The sequence below is a fragment of the Vigna umbellata genome, chromosome 8 (genome assembly GCF_029865625.1).
Source record: "Vigna umbellata cultivar VRB3 chromosome 8, Vumbellata_1.0, whole genome shotgun sequence".
In the NCBI taxonomy this organism is placed as follows: Eukaryota; Viridiplantae; Streptophyta; class Magnoliopsida; order Fabales; family Fabaceae; genus Vigna; species Vigna umbellata.
The window spans coordinates 25,862,486-25,883,073 of record NC_142172.1 but is presented as its reverse complement, the minus strand read 5'-3'; the positions used below and the strand labels follow the sequence as shown (position 1 = coordinate 25,883,073).

The window sequence follows — 20,588 nt, the reverse complement described above, 5'->3', positions numbered from 1 at the left end:
TATATGATCCTTTATTTAGAAAGTCTTCCTCTATTTGAAAATAATATTGACAGTTTAACTATTTATTTTGTTTTAAAAAATAAAATAGTGTATAATTGTTATTTCGAAATATTTATTTTTAGTTTTATTAGTGTAAACATTTATAGATTTTAATTGACGAAATATATACATAATTTTTAATATATTATGACATATAAAGATGATAATTATGTTAATTCAACGTGATATATTTAGATCTTATCTAAATATAAAATATTTTAAATATGTTTAAGAAATATTTCGAAATAAATAAATTATAAATTAAAATATTTAAAAAATAAAATAGTGTATAATTGTAAATCTATTTAAAATATTTTATATTTAGATAAGATTTAAATATAACATATTTAATATGTTAACCTAATTATCATCTTTATATATCATAATGTATATATCTCGTGCATTCTCTCGTCAAATCATGATTACATCAATTAAAATCGAACACTAATAAAACTAAGAGATAAACTAACAAATAAGAAAAGAAGAAGAAATATATATATATATATATTAATTATATAACCACCAAATTTCATATTAATTATTTTTCAAAATAACTTATTTTGATCCAATAAATTAAAATACTAAAGAGTTTCTCGAAAACAATTACATCCAATATCAAATTCAATATGTAAAAATTTCAAAACAAAAAATTCAAGAAGAACATAATTTTAAGACATGAATTAATTACTAAACAAGAAAAGAAAAGATAGGAATTGTATTTCTTATTCCATAAGAAGAGAGTACAATTTTACATATATATAATTGTTTGAAACAATATATAAACGAAATATAAATATAAAAATAGAATATAAATATATGAAGATAAATGCACAGATATGAACGGAAAATAAATTAAATCCAATATCCCCCTCAAGCTGCAGCATATATATCCTTAATGCTCAGCTTGGACAACAAAGATTGAAATTGTGCTGGATGCAAAGCTTTAGTATGAATGTCTACAAGTTGTGCTGAAGTAGGAATGGACAGGAGCTTAATTACACCAGCTTGAACTTTATCTCTTATGAGATGACAATCAATTTCAATATGCTTTGTTCTTTCATGCATGGCTGGATTTTGTGCAATCTGTATAGCAGATTGATTGTCACAAAACAGAGAAACTGGTTGTGGTAGAGGTTGTTTCAAATCATGGAGCAAATACAGAAGCCATTGAATTTCACATGTTGTGGAAGCTAAAGCTCTATATTCTGCTTCGGTTGATGATCTAGATATAGTACCTTGCTTCTTGGATTTCCAGCTAATTAATGATGCACCATAGAACACATTAAAACCAGTCACAGACCTTCTAGTGTCAGGGCAAGCAGCCCAATCAGAATCACTAAAAGCCTTGAGAGCATGTTCTGTGTTGGAGGGAAAGAATAATCCTTGTCCTGGATTGTTCTTGATATATCTCAGGATTCTTATTGCTGTTGCATAGTGATCTTCCAAAGGATTGGAAAGAAATTGACTGAGAGTATTAACAGCGAAACATAAATCTGGTCTTGTGTTGGTTAGATATAGTAACCTGCCAAGAAGTCTTCTATAGGCCTGCACATCTGAATAGGGTTTCCCTTCTGTCTTGGAAAATTTTGTGCCTGGCTGTATAGGAGTAGAAACAGGTTGACACCCCAACAATCCTGCATCTTCTAGTAACTCTAGAGCATACTTCCTTTGTGACAAATTAATGCCCTGTTGAGATCTTGCAATTTCTAAGCCCAGAAAATACTTGAGTTGGCCTAAGTCTTTAATCTTGAACTTTGCATTCAATAGAGCCTTCACAGTTTGGATTTCCTGGATGTCATCACCTGCCAAAACTATATCATCTACATAAACAAGTAAGATGGTAATATGAGCAGAATCACTTTTGACAAAAAGTGAATAATCTGATTTTGATTGTGTGTAGCCCAAAGAAAGTAAAGTAGTTGTCAACTTGTAATTCCATTGTCTAGAGGCTTGTTTGAGTCCATATAAAGACTTCAACAACTTGCAAACTTGTCCTGGTTTTTCAGATTTATAACCAAGAGGAAGATACATGTATACTTCTTCATCTAGATCCCCATGTAAAAAGGCATTAGTTACATCTAGTTGATGTAAATACCAATGTTTGGAAGCTGCTAAAGTTAGAACCAATCTTACTGTTGTGAGTTTGACAACAGGTGAAAAAGTCTCAAAGTAATCTAAACCTTGTTGTTGTGTGTAGCCTTTGGCTACAAGCCTTGCCTTGTATCGTTCAATACTCCCATCAGCATGCCTCTTTATTTTGTATACCCATTTACATCCGATAGGTTGCTTTCCATTAGGTAGATCAGTCAAAACCCAAGTTTTGGTATTTTCTAAAGCTGCAATTTCTTGATCCATGGCATTTCTCCAACAATCATGTTTGATGGCTTGGTTATAGGTTTTAGGTTCACTAACTTGGGAAAGATTAAGGACATATGATTTATGAAGAGATGATAATGCATCATATGATAGATATGAAGAGATAGGATATAAGGTACCTGTGGATGACTGAGTGGCGGAAGAAGTAGATGACATGTTGCAATGATAGTCCTGCAGATAAGATGGTGTATGTTTTGGCCTAATTGATTTCCTTTGTGGAGTAGCAGTGACAGGTTCAACAGAAACAGGCTGAGAAGAGAAAATAACAGGGTCGAAAACAATAGAAGGAGGAGATGTAAGTGGTAAAGAGGGTTGATCAGTAACTTCTGAGAAAAGAGGTGATGGAGGTGAAATAATTTTGGTGACAAAATCCAAGGAATTTTGTGTATTAATAGGTGAGTGCTTGTCACTAGTAAGAAAAGGAAATATATTTTCATAAAATACTACATTCCTTGATAGAAAAATTTCCCTAGAATTGAAATCTAACAAAAGGTAGCCTTTCACTCCTGTTTTAAAACCCAGTAAAACACATTTTCTTGCACGAGGTTGAAATTTTGTTCTATGAGTTTGAAGAGTTGAAGCATAGCAAAGTGAGCCAAAAACTCGTAAGTAAGTAATGTCAGGTTTAACATTGTGTAACAGCTGAGATGGAGAAAAATATGTCAAAACTTTGGAAGGTAAAATATTAATGAGTTGCACAGCATAACGAACAGCAAAAGACCAGAAAATTATGGGCAAATGGGATTGAAACATTAAAGATCTAGCAACATTGAGAATGTGTTGATGTTTTCTCTCAACGACTCCATTTTGTTGAGGTGTTTCAACACATGATAATTGATGTTGTATCCCTTTTTGTCTATAAAAATCTGTCATTGCAAACTCATTACCATTATCTGATCTAACAGCTTTTACATCAATGCCAAATTGTGTTTTTATATAAGAAACAAAGCCAATAAGTTGTGATCTTGTATCTGATTTACTTGTCATTAATTTAATCCATGTGTATCTAGACATATCATCCACTATAGTTAAGAAATATTTGAAACCATCAACAGAAGAAGTACTATAGGGCCCCCAAATATCAACATGAATTAAATCAAAAGGAGCTTTTGAAACAATAGTACTTAATTGAAAAGGTAATTTTCTTTGCTTAGAATAATGACAAGCATCACAATGCGTGTATTTTGTATTGGGTAAAGTGGCATACATGTTGTGTAATTTGGTATAACAAGAAAAAGAAGGATGCCCTAGTCTATAGTGCCAAATATCTATAGAGTTATGTCTTATTGTAGAACAAGCAATAGAATTCTCAGAAGTAATAGCAGCTGGTGAACCAAGGGGTGTGGGTGCAGGAACTATCATGACATACAAGCCATCTCTTTCTTCAGCTTTGCCAATCATCTGCAGGGTTGACTTGTCCTGTATTTCACAGGAAAATTCAGAAATGTTAAGTTTACAAGATAGAGATTTAGTTAACTTTGTGACCGAAATAAGATTGACAGAAAAATTAGGAATAAACAAGACATTATGTAAAGTAAGGTGTGGGCTAAGTGAAACAGTGCCAGAAAAATGAGCAAATGAAGAGTTCTTGTTGGGTAGTGATACTGTAATTGGTGAGATTCTATGATAAGAAATAAAATGAGACAAAGAATTAGATATATGATCAGTAGCACCTGTGTCTAGAATCCATTTGGAATAGATATTACCTTGAGCCTGGGAAGAAGTGGAAGCATTATGAGAGCTCACTAGATTAGTAGAATGTGGGATTGTGGGATTAGATTGAGGAAGAAGTGCCAATAAACCATGAATTTGCTCTTGAGAAAGTCCCAAAATTGCGGAATGTGACTGTGCCGGAGAATTATTATAAGAAGGAACTACTGTAGAAGAATCTGTTGTAACATTGTGGACTCTTTTGGATTTGAGATCAGGTGGTAATCCATGTATTAGAAAGCAAGTATCAATGGTGTGGTTTGTCCTGCCACAGTGAGTGCATTGTCGAGGTGCACCAAACCTTCCCCCTGAGGAACAAGCCTAAGAACCTTGATAACGAGCTTGAGAACCTTGATATGAAGATCTTCCCCGGCCATAATCATTGGCAGGAGAGGGTTTACCTCTGCCATTGAAGGTAGAAAAAGAAGGTTTAGATTGAGAAACTTGTGACGCCATGACTGGAGGTTGAGAAAGAATTCCTGATTGTAATTGTCGCTCATGTTGAATTATCATCGAAAAAATTTTGGGTAAAGAAGGCAAGGGATCCATGAGAAGGATCTGAGAGCGAACAACAGAGTAATTATCATTCAAGCCTCTAAGAAAACAAAGAACACAATCATTTTCACGATATTCCTTCATTGTCTTAGAAACAACACAGCAAGAAGCAGAAGATTGGCATTCAGGAATAGGGCGAAAATTGCAAAGTTCATCCCAGAGAATCTTCATTTTAGTGTAATATGCAGTAACACTTAGATCAGACTAATGCATTGAATAAAAATCTTGATGCAATTGTGAAATTCGAACAGAATCACCTTGGGAGAAACGATCTTTGAGATCCTTCCATGCCGTAGCAGCAGAGTCAATCCAAATAATACTTGTAGCAATCTCATGAGAAACAGAATGATTGATCCAAGATAAAACTAGATTATTGCAACGCTTCCATGCTTGAACCATTGGATCTGTACCAGCTGGACAAGGAATGGAACCATCAACAAAGCCAAATTTATTCTTCATTTGTAGTCCATAGACATCGAGCGAGCCCATCCATGATAATTGTGACCTTCAAGAATCGGGGAAACAAGCACCAATGAAGGATTCTCATTAGGATGAATGTAATAGTCATGTGTTGTATCTTGCAACGATGCGAGAGTAACAGAGGGAGTAGCCATAAAAGGAGAAGAAAAAGGCAGAAAAGCCAAGAACGAAAGGTAGAAAATGAAGATCTGGACAGGAAAAGAATTGGTTGCGGAAGAACGTGATAAAAAATTAATTTTCTTCTGATACCATGTTATGAGAAAAGAAAGGATATGAATTGTATTTCTTATTCCATAAGAAGAGAGTACAATTTTACATATATATAATTGTTTGAAACAATATATAAACGGAATATAAATATAAAAATAGAATATAAATATATGAAGATAAATGCACATATATGAACGGAAAATAAATTAAATCCAATAAAACATTCAACCCAGTTAAACAACTCAAACTATAAAATAAAATCAAATCAAAACTCCAAAAGTTTCTATATCATTAATTTTTTTAGTAAAATTTAAACAATTTAAAATAAAAATTTAATTATGCAATAACTTAGAAAATAAAGTATTAAAATTGATAGGTGATTTAAAATAATGAGATTAAATGTTTTAAAGTTAAAATAATTCAATAAAATAAATAGAATTTCTTAAACTCGTCTTATTACTTAAAACAAAAATCATCTCTCTAAAACTCTTTCTCTAACTTTATCTAGATTCTCTCTAAAAAACTTAACTCCTCGATAATTTATTTGACGATCAGGCAGTTCCTAGAAGATCACGACGGAGTAATCTTCACTTCTATCCGATCAATTTTTAGTTTTGAGCAAGTAAGTTTCGGTTCCTTTTTTCTTTTCGTTTTAGGTTGAGATCATGCATGGTGATCTTCCATCACATGTGTGCTTTTATCTCTTCTTCTGATTTCTTCTTGATAAGAGGTACTAAGGATTCTCTCTGATCTCATTTATGTGATTTGTAAGCGTTTTTAGAGTTCCTTGAGCTCTAAGAAAGGTTTAGAATCAATGTGAAATTTGTGATAACTCTTTAGAGGTAAGAGAATCTAGTGTTTGTACTTAAATTGGATTATAATGTATGAATTTTGATTATGATAATATATGTTGTTGTATATATGGTTGTCTGTGTATGGAATGTTGGTTTTGGTGCCAATTGTATTTAACTAAAAATAATGAATGAATGAATCTAGAAATTTTGGTCTAAAGGGAATATTTGAAGTTTAGAACATGTAATTGGGTCTTTTGTGACTGTTTGAGAAGAAGAATGAACTGATAAATGGTTTAGGTGGAATGAGGGTCATCATGGAATGGTTATCATGTTGTTAAAGGGTATCTTAAGGGTTTCAATAGGTGAATTTATGAGAAAATAGTTGGTTAGAGAAAATAGAAGTTTGGGGACAATTTCTATGTCATTTAAAACTTATTAAAACTTTAAAACTAGTAAAAAATATGATGTGGAATCCAATAGTGGTTAATGAGTGTGTATTTGCATGTTTTTTTGTCTAAACGGGGTTTTAAGTGTTGAATTTCTTAAGGAATACAATGAATTGGATGGTTTGGGGTGAGTTGTTATGAGTATTCAAAATAATTTAGACCCTTAGTTTTCAAGGTTTTGAAGTAGAAGGAGTATAGGTGAGTTTGTGTAGTTTATAGTGATCAAATGGGTTTATGGTAGTTATTCTAAGCTATGAATGTATTTTCAGAGGTTTCACAATGTCCAGAAGGTCCTATAGATCAATTAAACATGTATAGAGGGTAAAGAGGGTCAAATTAGAAGTAAATCAGAATATGTTGTAACGTTAGGCATCCTCTAAGTGCCCCTTAGCGTCCTTTTTCTGAGAGGATTTCACCCGAGTGCCCCTTCTACCGAGAGGAATTCGCTCGAGCGCCCCTTTTGTCGAGAGGAATTTGCCTAAGCGCCCTTGAGTACCACTAGGCACTTCATTACAGTGAGTTTGGCGCTTGGGCACCCCTTTTCCAGGCATTGAGCGCTCTTGATTAGGTTTTTGGATTTTCAATTTTAGGGTGTTTTGTGATCTTTGATTCATTGTTTGTGATACCTTAATGAATGTAAATGATTGACTACTGAATTTATATGAAACCAATTATGTGAATGAAGGGTTGTTGAAAAGAATTCCAAGGAGAAATTTCTTAATGTTGTTATCTAGTGTTGCGTGTATAAATGTATGGAATTACGTATTGGAGTTTATCCTAACACTCTAATGATCATCCATTCTCTAGTAGAGAGGGATGAGACATGTGATGAGAGTAGTAAGAGGTTTTTGTATAGGGACCTTGTTTTGGCAAAAAACCTTATAAATGACTAACTTTGTGTGATAGCTTGGATTTAGCTAGATATATTATCACTATAAGTGCATACCTTAATTTGACATTCATACTAAATTCGAATAGTCCAATCTAGGTCTTGACGTGTTTATTATGATGTTTGGATTTTAGTATGTGAATTATGTTTCATGAGTGAATTGTTAATGTTGTAAGATCCATGAAAAATATTTACCTTAATTGTAACAATTTTATTACTAGTAGTAATAAATTTCTTTGTGAATGAAAAATATAATTAATAAGTTAAATATAGAAATTTTGGTAGCTTAAATGGTAGAAAATTGTACTGATTTCAAGAACATGGGTACAAGCTCTTTTCTACCTTTTTCTAAAAAAAAATTAAAACAAAAATTAAAAAAAATTAAATATTGATAGTGGATAAAACACTTCAGATTTGAAGGCATTATTGAGGAATCCATTATGTAAGTGGTGATTAAGATATTAATATAATAAAATAATATTAAAATAATAAATAATATTAAAAAATTGATGAATAGTAAAATTTTTGGACTATAAATAGCCATGAGAGGGGAGGCTATTTTGCACAAAGAGAGGAAGAATAAAGTGAGAAACCTTGAGAAATAGAGAAGAAAGAGTTAGGAAGAAATTTTTAGTTGCAAGAAGAGTAAAGGCTCTGGAGGGTTTTCGGGGAAAACACATTCGGAGCAAGAGAAGTCTGGAATAAAGGTAGGGGAGATAACCTTTCTAAGCTTTTATATTATGATTTAATATTGTTTTATTACTATTCATGTCTTGAAATTCTGTGTGAATACTGTTAATGCTTACTGTATATCTATCTATATTGAATTTCTGTGTTAATATTATATGTTGTTGTTTTGAATCTGTAAATAAGAAATTTGTTAAAAACTAGTTGAGGAACACTTTGGCTAAGGAAAGACTTGGTACTTAAGTTGTCCATTGTGACGCACCTCTCTTTCTTGGAAGTCTACTCGACAAGTTTTTAACTTAAATCCTATTGAAGAGATTATGTATTGTTAAACTATTGTGCAATATATCTCGTTGGAATGAGAATGTATGATGAATTCATATTATTGTGGTAGATATGGAATTATGAATTATAATTGTGATGGTAGGATAGAGGAATCTTAAAAACCGGAGTTGGTACATCCCTGATCATAGAGCAGCTCTGGTCCAATCCAGTAAGTTATGACTAGTCATATGCACTGGCGTTTATGGTGAGTTTGATTCGTCAAACATTTGATTCTTCTCCGGTGACCATTTATGGTGATATTTTAGTATTGTTAATTTACTTTGTGATATATTCATTTTGTATTATTTCTGTGATGATTGGATTTTATTATATTGGATTTGAATTTATGCGTCTGAACATGATATGAGTATTTTGGGGAGATTTCGTAAGGGTATAATATGAGTTGAGGAATGTGAGCATGGTATGAGTCTCCCGGAGAGATTTTGTAATGTCATGGTATGTGTGTATATGTTGATGTTGAGGGTCCTGAAGTTGGAGGTTATCCTGATACTCTAATAATCATCCAATCTCAAGTAGAAAAGGATGAATTATGTGGTGAGAGGGGCAAAAGGTCCTGGTCTATGTGCCATTTTTGGACATAGTGTTGAGGACTAACCTTATGGATGGTATGGAAGGCAAGAGGTCCTAGTCTATGTGCCGGTTTTGGACATAGTGTTGAGGACTAAGAAGGCATCACAAGTGCGTAACCTCCCGTTGACCACTCATCAACATATCGTCGGGGACTAACCTTATGGATGGTATGGAGGGCAGGAGGTCCTGGTCTATGTGCTGGTTTTGGACATAGTGTTGAGGACTAAGAAGGCATCACAAGTGTGTAACCTCCCGTTGACTGCTCATTAACATATCATCGGAATGAGTGTTTATTGGGCATTGTGGAATGAGTGTCTATTGAGTACTGTGGGACGAGTATCCATTAAGTATTGTGGGACGAATGTCTATTAGTAATTGGGGTATGGTGGGATGAGTATCTATGATGCGATTGTGGTATGATGGTATAAGTATCTATGATGCGATTGTTGTATGATGGTATGAGTATCTATGATGTGATTGTTGTATGATGGTATAAGTATCTATGATGTGATTGTTGTATGATGGTATGAGTATCTATGATGTGATTGTTGTATGATGGTATGAGTATCTATGATGCGATTGTTGTATGATGGTATGAGTATCTATGATGCGATTGTTGTATGATGGTAGGAGGGTGTCTGAAATAATTATTATATGAGGTTTGTTGAGTAATGGATGAGTATCTATGATGCGATTGTTGTATGATGGTATGAGGGTGTCTGACATAATTATTATATGAGGTTTGTTGAGTGCATCAAAGTAATTATGCATGTTTTATAAATGATTGGTTGCATGTTAGCTCACCCTACTTGTTTGTGTTTGTGTTTGGGTATGTGCGATGATCGTATAATTCGTTATACGGGAGCATATGAAGGAATGTCGTCTGACTGAGTGCCAATGAAGAGAAAGATAGAAGAATAAAGTAGAAGAACTCAAGTTATAATTTTCTAGTTGAAATCTGAGTTTAAAACATGTATAGACATATATCAACTATGAATTTTTAAGAGTGAAATTACGGGATGTTACCGTAAATGTAATGTTACAATATATAAATTATGAATTATCAAGTGTGAAATTTTGGGATGTTACAAATGTATTATATGAATTCTTTTGTATCTTTAGCTTATCCTTTCTGTTTATGTATTGTTTGTGTGTTCTTGTGTTTCTTTCTTGACTGTGATTATCTAGTGGGTGTGAGCAGATGACAATAAGGAGTCTGTAGAGTAAGTCTTGGAGGAAGGATCAACATATTATAGTTTTATTATAACTAGTAGATGTATAAAGTTTTGCTTTAACTAGTTTGTATATAAAATTTATTTTATAGTACTTAGATGATAGTTTTATTATAACTAGTAGATGTATAAAGTTTTGCTTTAACTAGTTTGTATATAAAATTTATTTTATAGTACTTAGATGACTATAAATAATTTTATATTTCTGATTGTCGAGTAGTCTATTTTATTAAAATTGTGATAACTCTTTTATAATATTTATTTTATATTTTGGAATATTTCGAGATGTTACAAGTTTTTAAAATTTTCTAATAAATCCAAAGTATGTATTATATGTGTGTAAATTGGTTTATGCCTAATTTATCCATATTCAAATTCGGAATCATGCTTCACAGAGTAACTATTACGAAATATAAAATTACTTCTTTATTTTTCTATTTATAACTTTTCCAACCTTAACTAAATTATTACCTCATTTTGTATTATTTTAAATATTCTCATTTAATACTCATAAAATCGGTTCTTATACACAAAAGGTATATTAAATAAACTTGTTATTTTAGACATTAAAATTGAAATATCTAAAAATAATAATTTACAAAAATTCGAAAAATAATACTGTAATTAATACAAAACAAAAAAGTAATGATTCTATTAAAATTAAATTTGCATATAAATTCAATCATGTATCTCAAAATTTCTAGACACGACTAGGCACAGAACTTCCACAAAATCACGTAATTTGCAAATCAGTGTTGTACCTTAAATAAAACATTGACACTCAGATTTTATAGAGTTCTCTTGTTGAATTAAATGTCACACAATTCACAACGTCATTCTCATTTAATGAAAGAGACAGATTGGTATATTAATCATTTTGACGTGGCCTTCTTATTAGTTTATTCCCAAAAGTCACTTTTTAAATTATTTATTCATATTCTTAGAATATTTTTATTCAACTTTATGGCATTGTTGAGGTATGAACTGCGTAACTCCAAAGATTGTAAAACAAGTCATGGACTAAAAGAAAGATAAATAACTATCAAATGCCAAAAACTAAAATTTGCTTTGTCCCTATTCAAAGGACACATATGACCTATTCTACTAAAATTATTTTTCATTCTTACATAGTCAATTCTTCTCTCTAGGTTTTTCTAAGTATTATATAAAATATTACCACACAATTTTCTAACCAAAGTTTTAAAATATATATTTATAAAAAATAGACTTGTCTAAGTTAATTTTACAAAAATAATTAGTTTATTAAATATCTAATAAAAATCAGGAAAATATTATCTTATTTTATAATTCGTGAACTTTCCCTTAAAATTTTCGATTTATGTCGTGACATGGAAGTTATCAAATTTGCTTCTGTAAAGACTTTATTTGAAAGCCAATGAAATTTTCCAACTATAGGCACTGCATCATTTTCGATTTTTTTTTTTCAAATCACTTTCATTGAACCTTTTTACCATCAATTTTGATGATGATATACTAAAGATATTATTAATAGTTACTGATTAAGGAAGATCCCAAATTTAAGGAACCCACATAATAAATGTTTACTTATAGACAACACCTGTAAGATATTATTTTGTAAATGTTACTGGCTTGATAATTTTTTTTTAAAATATATGAAATAAATTATTGAACATGTACTGCAATATTTTTCTTATTTTGAGTAAGAGACTAATTGTTAAGCTCGTAGTGAACTAATTAGTTTTTTATACAAATATTTGGAGAGAGTTATAAATTAGAATAAATTTGAAATTAAAGTTTGTATTTTTCTTGTAATAATAGACTTGAAGGTAAGAGTGAATAGATTGGTGAAGTTTCAAACTAATTTGATTTATGTAATGATAAAAAAATTAATAAATTAAAATATAAATTTATTATTTTATTCTTATAATTAAAAATAATATATTATTATTATTGATATTTATTATATATTATTTTTCATCTTCAACACAAGAAATAAACTATCTTCCCATTGAGAACCAATTCTCATCTACTTGTTTTTCTTATTTTCAACACAAAAGAGAATCGGTTCCCTTCCAACCCATAACCAATTCCAACCATGGTTCCCATCCACTTTAAGGTTCACACAAAACTATCATCCAACTACCATAAGCCACCATCCCACAAGTTCATTCTAATCACTAAAAACAATGATGAAACACACTCGTTCGTCCATTCGTTCACACAATGTATTTATGAAAACAAATGAAATATAAAATTTATTCTTTCCATATTCTTTTATCTAACTTCTTTCTTTTTTTATATATCTTTTCAGAATTGGCTTAGATTTTTTTTTTCTATAAAACTTAGAACAAATTTAAACATTTCTTCAAATAAGTTACAAATCATCATACTTAACTTATATTGTAAATGGGAATTATAATATATTTAATTTTTGTTTAATAGTTTATTTATAAACCTAATAGAACAATTTGTAGATAGTATAACACTATTCAAGAAAATCAATAAATATGGTTCCATAGCTCATACATGATTTTTTACTTTTTAACGAATTTATAAATAAATACATTTTTTTTTAGTTTAATACCATTACTTACATGATTTTTTGCTAAGATGTACTGATTATTAAAATTTTCATTTCACTTGTGCATATTCATTTTATATTTTCTTACTAGTCTCCTCTATTTCTCAATTGTTAATGTTTAGATGTCAATTGAAATTATATATATATATATATATATATATATATATATATATATATATATATATATATATATGAGAACAATTTATAAATAAATTAATTAATTTGATTTTTAAAATAATAAATATTATTTTTATTGAAAAAGGAAAAAATTATTTTGTAATAAATATAAAAATATATTTTATATTTTTATTTATTATTTATTTTATTCTTTTTTTTTCACTCGTCCGAACAAGGGTAGAAAATTTTTTCTATCCTTTCAAATATTAGAGTCTAAAATTGAATTTCTTTCATGTGCTTGATATTAAACTTTATACAAATAAGCATTACTTATTTTTAAAATTTTTTATAATTCATTTTAAAAATTAAAAAATATATTTGATATTTTTTTCAATTCATTGTTGTTAAAAAAAAGGAAAAAATAAGAGAGAGAAAAGATGAAGAGACTTGAAAGGAGAGAAAGACCTATAAGAAACAAAAATACAATTATAAGAAACAAAAATACAATTATATCAACATAGAGATGTTGAATATCCAGTTGGCACCTTAAAAATTTTCAAAGTGTACAATAAAATGTCTATTTTTTTTAGTATAAACAAAGCTACACAAAACTTTTTGCCATCATCTCGTGGCCAAAGTTCTATTCTATACCCATTGCTTGCAAGTCTTTTCGAGCCTCAACATGATGATGTTTTCTTTTGTCTTTGTCATTTAACAATGTGAAAATTATATTATCACATATTTGTAGTATGCATGACATCCAAGTTGTATCGCAATAAATTAAACTCACATTATGGAAGTTGAAATAATATGTTTTACTTCTTCCATTGTTCATTTGATATGTAGTGGTGCTTTTTTTCCAATTTCTCTTTCATTTGTTTAATGATTTAGTTTATTCTCAAATGTGATATTTATTTTATTGACTTGCTCAAAAAAATTCTCAAAGTTTCCATTAAATTGGACTCGGTTGAATCAAAATTTGTTCCCTCTAAAAAAAAGGTCGATGACCCATAAAACGTCATTTATTAATGGAAGACAAAGTCGAGTTGTATCAAAATTACAAGATAGACAAGTTAGGCTAATCTAAGTATTCTATCTTGAAAGCATTCTAAGACCAAAAAAGTTGCTAATGGTCCATAAAAGACATACTTGCATCTTGAACACTTCATTTTTTGAAGTCGTATGTTTCAACACCTTTTTCCCATAACTTTTTCAACTCTAATGTAAAGGGTTACTTGTAGATGTCATCACCTGACATTCACTTTCCAGGATTTATACTTGAGAGAATAAAGTTTGTTTACTTCATACACATCCATGAAGGAGCAATGTATGGAATGAGAACTAATGGCCAAATACTATAACTATTGTTCAAAGATCCAAATCAAAACCATCACTTGTTAAGGACAATTGTACATTTTGAGGATTTGAAGCAAAATCAAGATATTTTAGATCAAAAGTCTGCCTTTGAATCTCTAAGGTGCCTCATCGACATATCATTGGTATTATTCTTAGTATGCTAAACCATACTCTTAAATGTCTTTGAAGACATAAACAACATTTTCAATAGTAGGATCAATGGAAAGTATTGTAAAAATTTTGCTAGCAAATGTTTTTATTGCTTCTCATTTATCAAATTGTGTTCAGTAGTAGTTTCATGACCCTTTTGCTTCCATTTAGATCTCTTACATGTTGTGCACCTCTTTACCTTCATCCTTTCCCTAATATAACATATAATCGTTAGGACAAGCATGAACCTTAGTACAATGAAGGTCAAACTTGTTGAGGAGCTTCTTTGCATTATAATTAGATGAAAGGATGTTTGCATGTTTAAAGACATCTTGCAACAACTTAAGGATCATGTGTATTGCTTTGTTGATAATTTGACACGAAACTTTAATGTGATATAATTTCACCAAGAAAGAAAATTTTAAATACTTTATGCATCCATCATAAAGTGGTTTCTCCCTATCTTTCAATAAATCAAGCAACTCTTTATCCATAATATTTCCTCCATGTTGTGATTCTAATACACCTTCTTCAACCTCATGTCTATTAAAAAAAAGTGATACATTACCTCAATGTATAGGCTAGCGTTGTAGTTTTGTTCAAATGCACCTACTATATCAAAATCTAGTACAATATAAACCATATAATTAGTTTTCTATATACAAAAATTAGAAAATAAAGTATATATGGATGCACATTAAGTTATAGTCCTCAAGGAGGGAAGTCTTCATACCAACAACAAGTCCAACAAACACTTGAGTGGTGAGTAATGATAAATGTTGATCTGGTTGTTCACATTCTATGCACAGGTGATTTTGTGAGCAATGCACCATGTCATATTTGTTTGAAATCTTTGGGAGTGCATGTGATTTTTTCTGATGTGCAAAGTCATTTTATCAAAATGTCAAAGGTCTGTTGTGTTGTTCATTTTCTTCTGTGATTTCATGAGGGCATGAAGTAGTTCAAGTTTGAAGGAGTTGATAAGTGTGAAAAAGAGTTGTTTTTACACTTATAAATGAGCTCAATCTTGTAATTATTCATGTTGTTCCTCAGTGAAAAGTTGTAATAGGGAGTAGATTGTTATGTAAAATATTGTACAGGAAAGAGTGTATTATTTGGACTCTGTCAGCCAATTCTCGCTCAATGCAAGCCAAAATTCGCAGAGCTAGTAGGAAGAAGTTCGCATAGCGCACCATCACATGTGTGCTAAGCGAATAACACCAGTTAAAGAAGCATCAGTTTGAAAATTCGCAGAGTGCACACATGCTTGTGCGCTGAGCAAATTAATTAAGTTAGGTGACTTAAAAAGACGTGACAGAAAGGCATAAACCATCTTCTGACACACAAACAAAACGAGAAAAATACTGGAGAACTTCAGGAGACACTCAGGAGACCTTTCAAGACATCAAGACTTCACTTTCTGCAAGGAATTGCTGTAAAGAGTACGTTTGAGATGTTTAGGATAGGCTAAATTTTTTGTTCATTGGAATTGGTTGTATGACGATACATTAATGTAAATTTCCTGTGCAATATATGTTTCTGTTCTTGTTCTTTTCTTGACTTGCTTTTGATTATACGGAAGTATAATTCTCTTTAAAAGTTCTTTTGTACTGGGAAATATTTTTAGAACCGGAAACGTAAGAAAAGAAACTAAAAGTATGTACGCTAAGAATAACTTTTGTGCTTTTGGTCATTCTCAACATCTGAATTTAATGCAAAAATTATTTGCTGAATTAATTAAGGAATTAATAATTTAATAGATAATTTTAGAACTTGTTTTAAGGAATTAAATCAAGATACTCTTATGTGAATGCTTGAACAAAGAATGTATGTTTCCAAGATTTTATTGTAATGTTAGTCAAAGACCAATTCTAGTGATCTTTTATCGTATTTTTCAATCTTAATTTTTTTTACGTTGTTAATTTCATGCTAAATTCCAAATTGAAATCACAAATGTTATCATCAGTAATTGATCTTGATAAGTAATTTTAATTGAATAATGTGACTCAAATTCCCTTGTGAGAACGATACTCTTAACTTAATTCACTGTATTACTTGAACGACTTGATATACTTGCCAAACAATTATCAACCTCTACTTAGTACTTCTTGTTTAGTTAACTGGTACATCATTGCTTTGTAAACGAAATGCACTAAGGTTAAAGTTGAAATGCTTTGATAACACAAATATTTTATCAAGGAAACATTGATTGATAATCGTACAAGCCATTTAGTGAAAGGTATGCAACATGAAGTTTAATCATTAAAAGTGACAACTAAAACTAAATATAAATAAATATAATTTCCTAATGAAATTAGGATATTCTCTAACATGGAATTAAAAGTTAATCAGTGTTTAAATTCATTTACCTTACATAATTAATCCCTCCAACCATAGGTACTTTCATTCCCAAACATAAAAGATCAGTTTCTTTTATAGCATATATAATAACCTAACAATTATTTTACTCCTTAGTCTTGTATTTGTAAGTAATGGTTGTTAAAATTGGATCTATTATGCAATATTATTTGAAAGTTAATTGTGTGCGAAATTTTTTTATTTGAAAACAAAGAAAAGGTAGAGTTGAAAACAATTGATATGGAGAGAACATGAGAGTGACATTAGACAAATATGATAGTTAGGGATGTCAATGACATATTAGGATACCATTAACCTACAATTCACTACTGCAAAAAAAGATTTTGACGTTTGTTATTTTCGACATTCAACGTCTAATTCAGATCCAACGTCTTATTAGGAGACGTCAATTGGAGGTCCGATCTCCTTCCCCGGACGTCAATTTTGACGTCAGACCCCTCCTAAACTGACGTCCCTTTTGTTTTTTTTTTTACAAAAATAATTTGTTTCTACACTATTACCACACCTAAAATACAGAAAATCATTATAGCACGTCATAAAAGTGTATATACTATGAGTTTCAAGCAATGGAGATTGAGCACTCGCTGTCGCCGCCAAGATTCATCAACTCACGAACAAAACATCATCATAATGCAAAATTAATCAGTGCAAATGAAATTTAATCGGTGCAAACTAAAGTTAATCGGTGCAAAAATAAATTAATTGGAAGAAAATTAATCAAACATACCTTATAGAACCAATGGCGAACGCGAACGAAGAAAAAACCTAAATGAAAATGCGAAAGAAACTGAGGCTCGCATTCTGAGTTTTTGGGATTTAAAAAGGCATTTGACGTCTTCCCTCCTCCAGATCCAATGTCTAATAACTAAAATAAATCCATTTTGGTGCTACATTTTGGGTATTTTCGCAGCTCATTGACATCTGGGAAAGGAGATCTGACGTCTAATGTGTATTAGACGTCATCCCTCTCTACGTTCGACATCTAATGTCTGAAAAGTGACTTTTCAATTCTAATTTTGCAGCTTCTGACAGAGGATTTGACGTTTGATCTAGGGAGCACCGACGTTTATTTTCGGACCTTTTAGACGTATGATCTAGGGGGCTGACGTCTAAAAGAGGATTTGACGTCTGATTTAGGGGCGATGTTTATGTTGTAAAAAAATATACTATTGGTGCTTAAAATGAGACATTCTCTGACCTTTTTGACGTCTGATCTAGGGGGGCCGACGTCTAAAGGAGGATTTGACGTCTGATTTGAGGGGCCGACGTCTATGTTGTAAAAAAATTAATATTGACGCATAAAATAAGGTATTTTCGGACCTTTTTGACGTCTAATCTGGGGGGACCGACGTCTATACCTTATTTGACATCTAACTCTCGAGGAACCGACTTCTATAATGACGTTTTATTTACAAAAATTTTACCGATCATTTTTTTACGTTGAATTTTCTTTCGTTAGACGTTAGACGCGTAACGTTAAACACTATTTATGCACTAGTGATTGTTACTACAATAGTTAGGGATGTCAACATTAGACAAATACACTTCACCAGGTGAGTTTAACAATAAATGATGGCTTTCAGGAAAATGGATCTGGAGAGAATAGTTGTTCTCTATCATTGACGAAAAGAATGATCAGGCCAACTGCTTCAATCCATTGCTTAAACAAAGAAATAAGAGAAAACAATGTGTGGTGTGGAAATGAGTTGTTAGCGGAAAAAAACTAAGACAGAAAAAAAAGGTAAAAATTAAATATCCATATTCCGTTTGTTTTAAATTGACTTAAATATAATATAAATTAAAATTTTTAGTAACATAATGTCAAAAACTGCCAAGAAATAAGTGTGATTATAAATATATTGTTTCTTGTGGAAAAATTATAGAAGAAAATTATTGAAGAGAGTAAATAAAAACAGAGGTGGTAATTTATACACGTCCAATGTCAAATTAGATGTACTGAAACAAGTTAAAATTTTTGACTTGTTAGGTGAAAGGTGGGTTGGTAGGTTAGCAATGCGGCATACCATTTTTTTAAAAACACACACACACACACATATATATATATATATATATATATATATATATATATATATATATATATATATATATATATATATATATATATATATATATATATTAATGTCTTAAATTAGATAAATTAGAATAATAATTATATTTGTATATTAAATTACTCTTGATAATTAATATAACATTCTAAAATATAAACATTTAACTATATAATAATCATAACATATTTAATATGATAGATGAGTTGTAAACAGAAATATAAAATAAGATTTACACTCATCTACTAATTAGTAATATACTTAGGTTTTTTATTCATTTAGGTATTTATATTTGTCTTTTACTCAATTAAGTTCCTATTTTTGTAGAAAGACTTAGTGTGACTCATTCCATTAAATTAACATTAACATTATTTAGAAGTGTTACGTGTTAAGATCTAGATCTGTCATCCGTTAAAAATTTGTCATTTTCTACTTAGAAACTCCTCTGATTTTGATACGTGACACTTTCAATAGAACATATTTGACATGTGAAAAACTTAAATTTTAGCACCACACTTTTGAGCATTAATAACGAAAAAGAAAATATTAAAACTTTTTTACAAAAGAAAAACTCAATAGAATTAAAAAAAAAAATAAAAACTAAGTTGAGTTAATAAAAAATATTAGAAGTAAAACAAATAAAAAATCTATAAATCAAATTATTAATTAAGATTTTAGATTTTTTTTTCTTAGGATCGGGTAGCATTACCTTAGCTAGACACTCCTACACTCTTAGATATTTAAGATTAGGTTGATAACCTCTCCATAACTTATAGGGAGTTTTACTAGTTTTCTTATGAGGTGTCCTATTTTGTAAAAATCATACAATAAGTAGAGTTTCTTCCCAAATGTTATCAGGTGCATTAGAACTAATAAGAATGACATTCATAATTTCCTTAAGAGTTTTACTCTTTCTCTTAACTACTCTATTAGACTCAGGTAAATATGGTGGGGTTACTTCATGGATAATACATTCTCTAACACAATATTCATTGAACAATACATATTCATCACCTCTATCTAATTTAATCACTTTAATTTTCTTATTCAAATGATTTTCTACCTTTATGTTTGATGAAGTACACTTTAGAAACTAGCAAGATATACTCTTGAAAGAGCAACATAACCCAGGATAGAAGAGAGGAAGAAAAAAAAGAGAAGATGAGAAAGTGAAAGAAGATCAAATTGTGTTTTTTTTGGGGGAGGGGGTGGTGAGTGATATAATCAACAACCCATGTGTGGAGGTACCTCCCACGAAGAAAATATAAAAAGTGGAAGAAATCATGTGGATAATGTGCGGTTGCCACCAATCTCGCACATATATATTTGTATCGTAAGATCGTCTACTCAGTCGCAAACCGGGTGGTGACATCCTGTTTGGATGCACACACTAGCCATCAGTAGGACCGGACGGTAAGGGAGCTGAACCGATCGGTAAGGGAGCTGAACCGATCGGTCAATGATTAAGACATTTAACCTTAATGCTGACCAACTTAGAAGTAAAATATAATTACCCGCAATTGGGTCGTAATTAGATCGATTCTAACAAAAAACTCATTCCAAAATCTATAAATATAGATTTGAGATAAAAAGGTAGATGATATTTTAAGTATTTACTATAACA

At 30.6% G+C, this 20,588-nt stretch overlaps 1 protein-coding gene across 1 annotated transcript; it reads right to left on the bottom strand.

The window, feature by feature from the left end:
- Positions 1–1,096: 1,096 nt before the first annotated feature.
- Positions 1,097–5,169, bottom strand: LOC148194349 (uncharacterized). The gene is made up of 8 exons (XM_088097197.1): positions 4,930–5,169; positions 4,527–4,845; positions 4,122–4,433; positions 3,940–4,019; positions 3,677–3,834; positions 2,029–2,824; positions 1,275–1,635; positions 1,097–1,122 (listed from the first exon to the last, which is right to left on the bottom strand). Exons 1-8 carry the CDS (start codon positions 5,167–5,169, stop codon positions 1,097–1,099), a joined length of 2,292 nt encoding a protein of 763 aa, XP_087953323.1.
- Positions 5,170–20,588: the final 15,419 nt, after the last annotated feature.

What these genes read in the sequence shown, in the direction of transcription:
- LOC148194349 (XM_088097197.1), bottom strand. Translation starts at nt 5,169, where the DNA reads ATGGGCTCGCTCGATGTCTATGGACTACAAATGAAGAATAAATTTGGC. An exon ending in AATCTGAAAAACCAGGACAA is followed by an intron (nt 1,636 to 2,028) that starts GTTTGCAAGTTG and finishes ACTCCTATACAG; the next exon opens with CCAGGCACAAAATTTTCCAA. An exon ending in CTGGAAATCCAAGAAGCAAG is followed by an intron (nt 1,123 to 1,274) that starts GTACTATATCTA and finishes TCTGCTATACAG; the next exon opens with ATTGCACAAAATCCAGCCAT.